The following is a 13,808-nucleotide window of genomic DNA, read 5'->3' on the forward strand; positions in this document are numbered from 1 at the left end:
CCTGGGGTCCTGGATTGGGCTCTCTGCTCAGCAGGGAGCCTGCTTCTCTGTTTCCTGCTCCTCTTGCCTGTGCTTGAGCTGTCAAATAAAATCTTAAAAAAAAAAAAAAAAAAAAAAAGAATCCCTGCTTCTTGTAGAGATGGGCAGCTCGGCATTATGTGAGGCACTTCCTGTGCCCTATTTTTCATTCTGCGGTTGTTTAGAAATCATTTTCTTGACTCTGAAAATAACAGCAGCCCATGGATATGTTTTTATGGGGCAGTAATAACTTACCAGAATACATGTGGATTTTTTTTTCCCTTTCATGAATGAATCCCGAGGCCTCGGGAGTCGCCCCTCCCTGCCCACTGCATTTTCTCTATATTACTTTCTCTAATAGCTCTTTTGGTGCTAAGATTCTTACACTCAACCAGTGTAAGCAACATTCTTATGGAAAGCCGCCTTAATGTTGGCTTACGCATGAAATGGAAATGGCTTGTGTTATTCATCCTTTAAAAAATTTCTAGTGCTCAGCCTCCATGAAATGGATTGCTTATGGGGAGATAATGTCTGTTCCATTCCTTTTTAAGTCTGTGAAAAATGTCATCCTGGTTAATAGGGTGATTAAAACTCTTTATGCTCCAGGAGATAAATGTGATTATGTTTGTCATACTCTACCCAAGATAAAGACAGCAAAGAAGGCAAACTTGAAATTCCATAACATTTCCTCTCTTCCATATCCAGGAACATTCAGAACTCAATACACAGATGGTACTTCACATAAAGAATAACATTATCTGTTAAACATTTTTCCTTTCCATTAACCAATTTAACAATATGCCTCTGGTATAAAAGGAATAGACAAATGACTAAATCTTCTGATATCTGAGTTCTGACTGTAGAAAAATACCACTTCAGTCATATTGTTTGTTTTCCTTTAAACTTTCATCTTTTGTTACTTCATTTCTCCTTTTAAAATGCAACTGGAGCCTATGCCTGGTGTATCGTAGGGCCACTGTCCCTGTCAACCTTCCCTCTGAGGGTGATTCACAATCATTCTTACGGGGGCTGGCCTTGCCTCCCTTGAGGACAACAGACGTATATGTATATGAGAAGTGTCTGTAAACGTGAGGCATTCCAGAGAGGTATGTGTCTAAACATGTATTCCTCAGGCCTCCCACATGCCAGGCCCTCTGGAAACCATGCTCCTAGCCTCAGGCCAGTAATATGGGCACAACCAGTTCAGTTTGGCTCTTGCCTTTCCTTCCTTCATCTCATTTGGAGGCTAAAAATCTTTTCTTAGCAGAGATTTAGCTAAAAATGAAAGCTGGGTGAGGAGTTTTTGCAGCTCCATATGCCCTGATAAATTCCACACTTCTTTCCTTTTAGTCCTGGATTTTTAACAGGTTATATATGAATCCCAGATGCTGCTTACACCTGTTTAATTAATTAACAATACAGCAGCTTTAACAGGGTAACTGGTCCAGAGAAAAATGTTACATTATGCACTTGACATTTCACTTAAAAATTTCCCTTGGAACTAAAAGGTTTCATTATAACAGAAAAATTTCAAATGTACTTTATTAAACCTGATTGCTAATTAGAACCTATGTAATTATAAAAAAATTGCATTACTGATATCCAACCATATTTTTCTGGATATTCGGACATATTAAAGTACTTTCTTTAAAAAATGTTCATTTCCAGTAAAAATAATTGCATGTAGACATTATTCTATGTTTTCTCTAAGAGACCATGGAGGACAGGAAAGGGTTGGGCATGTATGAAAGAATTCATCAGGGAGGCAGTACTAACTACTTAATAATATTGAGACTCAGGAAGCCTGGGTGGCTTAGTGGGTGATCATCTGCCTTCGGCTCAGGGCCTGATCCTGGGATTCAGGATCAAGTCCCACATCGGGCTCCCTGTGAGGAGCCTACTTCTCTGCCTCTCTCTCACTCTCTGTCTCTCATGAATAAATAAGTAAATCTTTAAAAAAAAAAAATACTGAGACTCAATACTCAAGTAACTTTCTAGTTAAAAATATTTGCTAAAATGGGTGATAACTGGATTATTTTTACATTAACAAGTGAGAGATAACTACAAACTATTAGTCAATGTTTAGGGACACAGAACAAACTTTTCAAAAAAGTATGTTTTATATCCACAATATCATTACTATTTTAGCATGACTGCCTTTTCAAGTTATCGTAATCTGTTGCTGGCTTCTTCTCTATGTGTAAGAATGTGTAGGGCCTTGCAGTGAGCTCATCAGCTAACTAAGGAGCAGGTGCAAATCCAGGGCTGTGTTCAGGACAACAGAGCCATACCCACTTGCCTGACGTACAGAGTTTCCCTGTTAACCTGTCACTTTGGGATCGGCCTGATAAGAGTAAGCCTTCCAAGTCCTGGTAATCACATACTAACAAGAAAGGCTATTGAAACTCATTTAATTAGACACATTGAGGTACTAGTGCTGTTAGGAATCTGTCTATAAAGATTTTCCATCAAATGTTATTATAAATTTTTTTCAGGTACAAAACTTGGTTTTAGCTGTTATAAACAGAAGTATTTCCCTGGGAATCTTCTCCACAGAGAGGTTATATCCATGTAATTACTTTCAAACAATATTCCTAATTTTGGGAATACCTTAATATACACATACACCCATGTCAATTTTAAACTGTCAGCCTCCTATGTGGACACTGAACACCATCCATCTATGGGTTCAGGCAACAATACACATGTTCCTGATGAGAAATCAGGTGAGTCTCCTTGCTTCTGTGGCATCTCCAAAGTCCCCCTTTCCTTAACAGTTGTTTAAGCCTTTCCCCATCGTGCTCATCTCACTTGGATTTCAATGCTTCCTCCCACTCCAGAGACGATTCAGAATTCTTGGGAATTGCTGGAAATATCGACTGCATTTTACTTCGAAAGTCTTTCATCTAAAAGAAAAAAAAAATCAGTTATTATAATTAAAAGAAAGAGAAAAGAGCCAAAGCAATTAGAGACAGACCCTGCTGCCCAAATGATACTTTGTTGCTTGTGGGTACAATAAAAGGTAAAGACTGTGTTCCAGCTACCTGGAAAGGAAATGAGATACACCTCTTTTCTTCTTCCAAGTTTTAATCTATTGGGCTTTAAATAACATAAAATGCCACTCTGAATCTGGAAGGCAACATCATTTAAATTGACAACCTGCCATGATATTTATTTCCTACCAGAAAAAATGCTATGTATTGCTGGCTTTCATATATAAAGAGGCAGCTGAGAATGGGAGTTCTTAAGTTTTTGGGGGTGGGATGGGGGGGGAGTTCTGTTTATGCTAAATATTCCAAGGCCATCCAAAGAAGAATTTTGGAGCCAAAAGGAAGACGTAGAGAGGAGAAAGTTAGTAGGTTAATAAAGAGTGAATCAGTGGATGGCAGATGAACTAGAATGTTCTCATATACCAGACTATGTTGAAGAATCTGCATAGAGGTTTTGCCAGCAGAGGTAGATTTGGAGCCTGAGAGTCAGAGCAGGGGGTTGGAAGATCTTTATATGCAATGTCAACCTGGAACACTTGGCTTCACCTCCAGGGCACACTGCCCTAAGGGCAGGGAATACTAATTTATGGGAGCTGGATAATCTTTACATTGGATAGTATTAGCTACACACTTTTTGATTCATTATTTTAACCTATCTGGTCCTGTTATGAAGGTATCCCGTCAGCACCATAGCTCAGCGTTACAACATTCTCATCAACTATAGCCTAACTGTATTTCTCAAGGATACAGATCTCAATCAGATTTGTGAAGCACCTTGGACTCACTGACAACACCAAGTTGTTTCTTGGTTATTTTGAGAGTTGGCTAATTTTTTAAATTTCACTTGATTTTGAAGTAGATTACTTATCTTGTTTCTAATTCAGCAACTTTGTCTTGCTCGTGACTTGTAAGTTCCTAGGTATCTGCTCCAGGCACTGTAGCACTGGTATTAGCAACACAGACTCTGGTATCAGATAGACTTCTCTGTTCAAATCCTAACTCCACTTGGGAAAACCGCTTACTCTCTGTAAGTGGTAGTTTACACGTGTGTAGAATGGAGATTACCTGCTTGTAGGGCTATGAGGATGAAAGCATAGCACCTGACACATGGTAGGACTCAATATATATTAGCTATTGTCATTATAGCATCATCAGTGTTGTGTTCCAAGAACAAAGATATATATGTTTGTTAAAAGCATTACTGTAGGGGATCCCTGGGTGGCTCAGCGGTTTGGCACCTGCTTTTTTTTCTCTCTCTCTCTATCATGAATAAATAAATAAATCTTTGGGGGGGGGGAAGCATTACTGTATAGTTCAATGTCATTTTGGTTTAAGTATTTTGACATTGGGAGATACAGAAGACTACACGTTATATGTAGTCTGTAGGAGGTCCATGCCAACCATCCCAACGTTTGGGTCCCAGATGCCTGCACTCAAGACACACATATCCACAGGAAGTCTGTCTCTCCCTAGTCCTGTCTTCCATACAACTCTCTAGCTTGTACTGTGACAAATCCTTCATGAGAGGCTGTCAACTACAGGCAGTACTGGGAAGGGATTGGAATTGTTGTTCCAAACAGCAGTTCTCAAATCATGTCATGACACTTTGGTTGTCATAGTCACAGTGAACTACTATTTGCATGGGGGGGGGGGGGGCGCAGATTCTAAATATCGAAAATGACCACAAAAAGAACTGCTTTTCCCAAAATCCCAACATGGCCTTGTTGAGGAATCTTTTGCACAGACTTTCTCAAAGACCTCTCTGGGCAGGGTCCGTCATGTGCTGCCTAGTTCTTTGCCTTCACCTTTATTGGCTGAATGTATTACAACTAAACCTAATGATGGTTTTCAAATGGTGTGTCAGAGAGCGAGGACATGAAGAGAATCATTCACCATTATACCTGCTCAGTAGTTGCTGAGAAGGGAGAAGCTGGGAAGCTCAGATGATATCTGGGTAGAAGTAAAGGGTGGCTGCTCTACTTCAGCAATGGGGGAGGGGGGCTGTGTTCCCATTTCCTCCTCTTGGGTTTTTTTCTTTACTTTCATTTCCCAAGTATTGTATCATTTGTTCCCAGAGTCATGTATGAGTTACTGAGCCACTGGAAGGAATTATGTCTGAGAAAGAGCCAATTAGGAATAGGCAGACTTCAAAGACTGGTAAAGGAAGGGAGGCAAGTGTATAAAGAACACCATTTATAGGCCTCTTCTTTAATTTTACAGCTGTGGAAAGGGAAACCCAGAGTCCACATTGAAGATATAAACGGGGCCTCATGTTGCTTTAAACAATGGGGTTCCACAGAAGGTTTTTAAGTTTGTACTATTTTTGTTATATGGATAGGAAAAAAAGACCTTTAGGGTTTTTTGTTTTTGTTTTTTATACCTCTATCAGTTTCTGATGTGTTCAGTTCAGAGGTGTTGGTCTTACCAGTGATACTCTGTAACAGGCCAACAGAACATTCTCCTGCTTAAAAATGTGCTTGAAAAGATTTAGGGGTTAATTTAAGCAAATTTGATTATAAAACCAATGTACTGGATTCTACGATTCCACCATAACAAGGACAGCTATTGCCATAAACCAGTCCCTATCCTATATCCCAAAAGTTTGGTGAGGACAGGGTATGTTGCGAACTGGTCTCCAGCCAACAACTCAGTTTTACTCTGCAGCACCTTTTCAAACTCTGGAATCTCTTCCCTGTGGTTTCCCCCTTTCCCTTTTTCCTCTGACCAGGGAGAATTTGACACTGGTTATGGGTCACAGGGTTACCCTTTTAAAAAGCAGGGCCACTGTGTACTGCACAGCTCCAGGGGCTGTTCTCTACAAAGATCAAGACAGGAGTGGCACCGCCGAGGCAATGAACCCACTGCTCAAGAACCTCATCCTTAAGTCCCAGTGTTTGTGTTCAACAGTGATGGGCTGTAATATTATTACAAAGTACTACTTTCTACGGCAGTTCTCAAATATGTCATGACAAATGGGAAATGTATTGCAAGTAATTTGTCACTAATATGGACATTCTGAAGACTGGGTATGATCGACTTTTTAGATATTAGAACAGATTCAAGATTATGTCTCTAATAATGTTGCTCTCATTCACACTGCAACAGCCTTTTGAAGGGCCGTAGAGCCAGGATGCCAGAAGTAAAATATGGGATACTGCTACATGTCTTGGCAGGAAAAAAACAACATGAAGACTCTTGGTCTAATATATGGTGTGCTGAAAAACTCCTTAAAAGCTCAGGATATCTACCCAATTAATTTGAGAAAACCCTTACAGCAACTATTCTTAAAAAAAAAAAAAAAAAAAGGCAGTTATTGGAATTAAAAGTTCAAGTTGTAAAATTTCTTTGCCATTGAAGCTCATTTAGCTTCAATTGCCTCTTGCGGGACTTCAGTGCTGGAGGTAGAACGATGAAAGCTTTATTATAGAACCAACTGATGAGAAAGCCTTTGGATATGTCAATAATCATGGTGCCAAGAGTAATTTTGAAGAACTTGGAGATTCAGCTTATTCATACAATAGAATAAGACTGTAACTGTTGCTTGAACAGGAATAATAATGTCTGCCATGTGAGATTACTTATGTGCCAGGCACTGTACCAAGCATTAGGCTATTATTTAGTCTTTACAATTCTATGTGGCAGAAATGAGAACCACCACTTTACATATGAGAAAGGTTAACCCAGCCATGGTGACGTGCTTTCTAAGCACAACTGACTGAATGATGTCCAGGGTTTTTTCACCATAGCCACTCTGGTTCTGTGACCTGGAAAGATTTGGTACCTCTGTAATCTCTAATCACATACCAGCTTTTGCTTAAAAGGATTTCAAATGCATATAGACTCTTACAATGGCTACCATTTTATTTAGAATAACCAGATAGCCAGAAATCATGTACTTCTAGATTTAGGGGTTATATGTACTTCAAGATATAGGAGGGTTATATGTACTTCTAGATATATACTTCTCCACCCTCTTCAAGTTATGTAAACAGAAGACTAGTTCTGGCAAAAGAAATGTGTTATCACTTCCAGGGTGAAACATTTAATTGCAGGTGTTTCCAGGCCACTCTTACTTTTCCATGGAAATAATGGAAACCTGTGTTACTATTGTGATGCCTCAAGATCAAAGCAATCTGAGGTATGAAGCCACCTTGTGTAGGACAGCTCCCCTAGAAACTAAAGTAAACCCACAGTGAATTTTACAAGAGAAATAAACCTTTATGTTAAGCCACACATCTGGAGATCATTTCTCACTGTAGTATATATAACCCAGCCTAGCCTGACTGACATAGTGAAGAGAATTACAAAACAGACCTAGGGCATGCTCTGATCCCTTTCAAAACTACATTAAACTTGGCTGAATAAAAACTCAAGGGCTGGACAAAGGGGAAGAGGAACTCTGTGCAATTAAGCTTAAATAGCTCTTAGAATCAGCTGGAACAATCAAACCACCATTCTTCCCACTTTCAGAGAACTCAGCACATCAATTAGTCCCATTATATGACAATACTTCCTGGGCAATCAGAACATTTCTAGATGTTTCCAATAAAATAGTATGGGAGCTCTGATCACTACGGTAAAAGGTCCTTTTTTGGGGTGGATTGCTGTTCTGTGTCTACCTGATGAAACCAACTAAGCAGGGCTGGCTTTATTTAGAGAAGAGATGCTAGTACTTTTCAATTTTGATTAGCCCTGCTGATATCCACATGGGTCCTGAGATATGTTTGAACATACCGTATTATTTAATATTCAACTATATTAGGAAAGCTAACATGAATTTGAGTTTTTCTCAGGGCACCTGGGTGGTGCAGCTGAGTAAGCAACCGACTCTTGGTTTCGGTTCAGGTCATGATTTCAGGGTCCTGAGACTGAGCCCTATGTCAGGCTCTGTGCTCAGCACATTCTGTTTGAGATTCTCTCTCCCTCTGCCCCTCCTGGTCATGCTTTCTCTAAAATAAACAAATCTTTAAAAAAAAAAAAATCATTTTCTAAGTTATTAGTACATCATTTAGGTAAAGATCAGACAAGCACCTTTACTTTCTCCTAAACCTGCACTGTGTCACATGTATAAAGTCTAGAATCTATAGTATAAAGTCAATTGACATAGGAATAAAAAAAATGTATAATTTTCTGAGAAATATAATCCCTGGAGTACTTATTAAAATAACTAATTTTTTTTTATGACAGTGCTTAGCAACAGGGCAACATTCTAAAGCAAAAGCTTTCTGTGTGAAGTAAAGTGAGCAATAGGGATGACCCTGCAGCATCTTATGACCAGGCCTCACAAGAACAATCAGTAACACACTACCTGATTTAATGTGCTAACTGGTCAGGTTATCAGACACAGTTGTAAAATAATTTTAGTCAGGCTTTGTCTTTGTAACTGCAAAGTTTAGGAATGTTTCCTTTCCCTGCCAAATAAATACGAGTAACACTTGCCACCTCTGGACTGTCAGGACTCTTTCTAAAAGGTGTATATTTTACTGCATTGAATACTTTATAAGTGCTACCAACCAGCTCACTCCTATTTTTATATTTTAACTTAATGATCCTGCTTCACTGGCATCCATACATGAACATGTGTGTGCATGTGCCCCTCTGTCCCTGACAAACAGGACCTACTCTTGGCTCCCATTTTATAATACCTTTCTTAAGGTATTACAGCTGATAGACTGTCATAGGGGAATGAAGACAGCTGATGGCTACATTACAGAAAATACTTCTGCATTTACATTTATTTTTACATTGTAGAGAAAGTTAGGTCTTAAAAACACATATAAGTGAACATAGTAGGCATAAGCCAGCCAGAATGAAAGAACATATATACTTGATGAAAATTATTTCTGTAACACAATAAACTCCTATATCCTATAATCTTTTGGACCAAATAGCAACCAGAAACACACACACAGCAAGTACTGGTACATCAGTGATACAAAAACAACTCCTTTGATGCAATCACTTAGGAATTGTGGGGAAAAAAATTATCCTGACATCTGGATGTTAAATAAAAAAGCTGGGGGGCACTAAATAAACCAGTAACTCTACTTCCTTCCCTGTTTTTAAATTCTAAAACATAAAGTTTATAAAAAATATTTGACATATACAACCCTACAACTACTATCTCATCAATAACTTCAGAAAGGTAGTTTCAAACAACTTTATAGGTTGAGCTCCTTCTGAATTTCCCAAAGTGTTTTTGCACTCTTCTTCAGACGAGCCTGTTCTTCAGGGGTCAGCTTTATCTTTATGAGGTCGGCAATACCATTCTCTCCCAAGACACATGGAACACTGAGGAATACTTCTTCGTTTATTTCATAGAGACCCTTAATTATGGTAGAAACTGGATGCACTCTTCTAAGATTCTTCAAAATACTTTCTGTTAAATCAGCTACAGATAGGCCAATGGCCCAAGAAGTATAACCTTTCATTTTGATAATCTCATAGGCACTAGCAATCACATCTTTGTGGACATTTTTCCACTGCTCAGGATCTTTTTCAGTTCCTATATCTGAGTTCAGATCCTTCAGAGGGACCCCAGCGATGTTCACTCCACTCCACACAGGAACACTGGTGTCTCCATGCTCTCCAAGGACCCATCCGTGACAACTGTCAGAGTGGATACCAAGCTTCTGCCCAATCAAGAAACGAAAGCGGGCAGTGTCCAGATTACAACCACTTCCAATAATACGGTTCTGGGGAAATTCACTCAACTTCCAGGCCACGTAAGTTAATACATCCACCGGGTTGGAAACAACAATCAGCTTGCAGTGAGGGCTATACTGGACAATATTGGAGATAATTAACTTAAAGATGGCCACATTTCGCTGGACTAAATTAAGGCGTGTCTCCCCTTTTTCCTGGCGTGCGCCTGCTGTGATGACCACGAGGCTGGAGTTGGCAGTGACAAGGTAATCTCTGCTGGACACAATAGTCGGCATTTTCACAAAAGGGCTGCCATGCTGAAGATCCATCATCTCGGCCTTCAGTTTGTCCCCGTTCACATCCACAAGGGCAAGTTCATCGGTCAAGCCCCTTAACAGGATGCTGATAGCACAGGCCATGCCAACCGATCCGGTTCCTATAATTGAGACCTTGTTGTGATGAACGACCTCCTCGGAAGTGAGATTCTTGAGAAGCTCGCCCCGGACCGTTGCCATGTTGGACGCGGGGACCACGGCCCAGGCGCCCGCGGGGGAGAGGCCGGCCGGCCGCTGGGGACACAGGCGGTTCACCCTCGCGGCGCCCGCTCTCCGGCTGCCCCGCAGGGCTCTCACAACCCAGCTCATGGCCACTCGCAGGAGAGGTGGCGGAAGAGAAAGGAGGGAAGGGGCGGACCAGCTTCGAGGCGCGAGGGCGGCGGGCGGCCGGTGAGGCGGTTAGACACCCACTTCACCCCTGGGGCGGCTGCGCGCGCCACCTCCCGCCGTCCACTACTGCGGCTGCGCGAGCCCGGGGCTCAGGGAAGACCCCGCGGGCAGCGGCGGCTGCACGAGCTCACGGCGGGGCGCAAGTCTCCCCCCAAGTCTACTACTGCGGCTGCGCGAGCTCGTGGCCAGCGGAAGGGCCCCACCTCCCGCGGGCTACTACTGCGGCTGCGCAAGGCGGCCGGTCGCAGGGCCCCTCCAGGGCCTGCAGGGAGGTCCTAGCCGCGTCCACCCCGACTGGGGTGGGAAGAGGGCTCCTCTAGCAAATGAATTCTGAAGGTAAAGTTTTATAAACATGAATTCTCTGCAATTTTTAACATGTATAATGGGCCAACCCAGATCCCCGGGATTACTAATTTTCTATTTCTGCTACAGATGCCAAGTAAAAATAATCCCAACAAATACACATAAAAATAGAGTTAAATTTTCTGAACTGTTTCCCTGCCGGGGAAAATAAGGTACGTATGCCCCGGCTCCGGATGGCCACCTCCTCCGTTTCTCTGCATCTGTACAAGGGGGTTCCTGTTGTATGCTGTATGTCATTGAGGGCTCTCTTTGGAAAGGTTCCGCGGCGTGTACACCAGTCACCACCATGAGCCACAACTGGGGAAGTCCAGGCTGCCGGCGCCGGGGAAGAGGCCGACCGCGAGCTCACCCTACTGAACGCTCATCACGACACTCCCTCACTGCTCTCTCAGGCCAAAGAAAGCCTGTGATCCATAGTCCGGATTAAAAAGGACTTCTTGAGTAGAGGTGGGGAGACAGACTTCTGTTAAAATGAAGATCTATCTTAAATGGCAAATTTTGACCAACGCACAAATCTGATTAAAAAACAGTAAAAACAAATATTAGTACAACAGGGCATCAGTTTATCTTCCTTCCTCTGCATTTCTCTGGTCAGTCCTATGAACATCCTTGGAAGTTACTAAGGGGATAGCAGCTTTACATCTGATGAAATAGAAACCCAGTGAACTACAGAAGTCCAAGCAAAAACAATGGCACTTTCTCCCCACTTATAAATAGAATTCGGACTGTGTAATCATTCCTCAGAGTTCTCCTTTCCTTTTCACAGAGCAATATGCTCTTCCCAAAAAGGGCTCTTGGCACTCACAGCCCCCACTCACAGCCCCCACCAAGATTTCGGTTCAGAACACTGAATCTTGACAAAATGAGTATTTCATATTTAGGACTTAGAAAGCTATTCTCCTTTCTGCCACTGAAATGCAGACTAGGAAGAGAGCAACAATAAGCAAAGGAGTTGTTGAGGGGTGGAAAATGTGGCAGTTAGTGGGGCTCCTGTTTGCACTCCAGCAGGGTCCAGACACCCCTTTTAGAGAGTGTGGGGTCACAAGCTCCATGACACACAACAGTGGTGAGAGCACTGCACACATGAGTTCTCTTCACAGTGGTGGTCAGATTTATGGTAACCATTTGTCAAAAACTGGAGTTTTTAAAATGATTATTTTTATTTAATGGTGACTAACATCTTAGAGGGATCCCTTTAAAAGACCAACTTTTTTTTTTTTTTTTTTAAAGACCAACTTTTGATCGTTTCTTCTATCCAGGTCATAACTGAAATGTTTTAACCTGATGCCTGTTCCCACCTTCTTCCTATGATGATTCCTTTGACCAGTCAAGTCATTTTCCAAGATAAGTGTTCTTGAGGATGAAATTCAAGCACATAAAGACTCTTAGCTAGATGACTTCTTTCTAAAGTAATTTTCTTTCTAGAGTTTGAACCTCTTCAGAAATAAAATCTCTGACAGCTGCCTCTTCAGTTTTTCCCCTTAGCCACAACCAAATCAATTTTGAGAAAATAACACTCTCCAAAATAAAAATACCTCAAACAAAGCAGCTTTTTATTTACAGTAAGTCTTGAGATAAGAAGGGAAGAACTAAGAAAGGCAGAGACACCCATGACCTCCAGAGTAGATTTAGGTCTAGTCAAAGACTTGGAAAGCCAAATAGAGTCAGACAGCTCCCTAATGACTTGCCCTAGGTGGCTCTTTATTCCTTTTGAATGGAAAACCTAACCTAACTCAAATTTTCTATTCAAAATACAGCATACTAAGATAACTGATGGCAGAATTATGCTTGATTACGTCCCTTAGCAGAGAGGAAGCAGGAAATGAAGATGACCAGTAAGTCTCTGGACCAGGAATGGTTGCAACAGAGTCGTTCTATTCCTTCTGCCTAGACTCTCACTCCCAGCTCCCTTGCCCGTTTTTCCATCTAGAAGTCAAACATTCCATCCTCTCAGTCTTCTACAATCCCCCAAGCAGAAGTGACTTTTAAAAATCTTATGCCACCAGTGTCTTTGTACCTCTCCATTGTAGGATTTATCACAATTAAATGTAATTACTTATGAATTTGTCACTCCAGAGATAATCTTTTATTGACAGCATATCACTACCCTCTAGAACAGAGCTTGGTAAGTGAATTCAGTAAATATTCATGGTAGAAAAGAGTGAATATAGAACCCAGTGAAGTAAGGCTAGCTGAAAGGTGAGAGAAACAGGAAAGCACAACTAGAGAATCCACCTGGTGCCAGAGTTCTAAATTAAGGGGCAGGTAAAATGTGTAGGTGTCTTTTTAGGGTTTCTTAGCAAGGCTGATATACAAGTTTCAGATAAAGCTATGGATAAGTTAAAAGATTGCTTAACTGTTTTCAAAGCCAGAGTCAATACGTACCAAATCAGAACATACAAAAAGAAAGAAATTCTACAGTGCTAGAAATGCAGTAAAACAAATATGTACTGGTAGAATATTTTCATCCTTTAAAAAAAGTTTTGTTCTTTGGAGAGATTTTAAAAAATAAAAGGGCACAAAACCCTTGATAGGAAAAGAAAAAAAAAAAAAAAGAGAAGCTGCAATGAAAGCAGTATTAATATTATAAGCTATAAACTCACCAGCAAGTAGAGCATATTATATAAACATCATTATTTTAAAAGTCTTGTGATTTAAAAATCATAAAATGCAAATTGTAGTTTTAGAACAAATTAGTGGGCTGTGATTCTATTGCTTATATACTAAAATCTATATAACTTTGTAATCCGTATGTGGGAGGTCTTTACAAATACCAGCACCTTAAAGCATTTTCTTTTGTCGGTGACACTGGCAATGCTGGGCGGGGACAGGAGTAGGGACATGAAGCTTTGTCTCCTGATAGAACAAAGGCAGACTGTCAATTCAGAACAACACTGTGATCAACTTCTATTTATGGTATTCAAATATCGTAACAGGAATCAGCAAGTTCATATAATAAAGTACCTAAATCTCTTTTGTTCCTTAAATGCACATAATTTTTGATGCCCTTAAAAGAGCCACATGTATTAATCACTCAAAAGGAAATATTTTAGTGTAGCACAAAACA

At 40.8% G+C, this 13,808-nt stretch overlaps 2 protein-coding genes and 1 long non-coding RNA gene across 3 annotated transcripts in view; 1 reads left to right on the top strand and 2 right to left on the bottom strand.

Moving 5' to 3' along the window:
- Nucleotides 1–686: 686 nt before the first annotated feature.
- Nucleotides 687–13,808, bottom strand: part of TMEM242 (transmembrane protein 242) — a 30,537-nt gene continuing 17,415 nt past the window's right edge. Inside the window, exon 4 of the mRNA XM_077898227.1 lies at nt 687–2,924. Coding sequence (XP_077754353.1) covers nt 2,826–2,924 — 99 coding nt within the window. The 3' untranslated portion in view covers nt 687–2,825. The remainder of the gene's footprint in view (nt 2,925–13,808) is intronic.
- On the bottom strand, nt 8,726–10,340 carry LOC144314276 (L-lactate dehydrogenase A-like 6A). The gene has a single exon (XM_077898214.1). It carries the CDS (start codon nt 10,295–10,297, stop codon nt 9,170–9,172), a length of 1,128 nt encoding a protein of 375 aa, XP_077754340.1. The 5' UTR covers nt 10,298–10,340; the 3' UTR covers nt 8,726–9,169.
- On the top strand, nt 10,433–11,292 carry LOC144314285 (uncharacterized). The gene is made up of 3 exons (XR_013380114.1): nt 10,433–10,714; nt 10,811–10,893; nt 10,999–11,292. It is a non-coding gene; the product is annotated as an uncharacterized LOC144314285 (long non-coding RNA).

The sequence above is a fragment of the Canis aureus genome, chromosome 1 (assembly GCF_053574225.1).
Source record: "Canis aureus isolate CA01 chromosome 1, VMU_Caureus_v.1.0, whole genome shotgun sequence".
NCBI classification, from domain to species: Eukaryota; Metazoa; Chordata; class Mammalia; order Carnivora; family Canidae; genus Canis; species Canis aureus.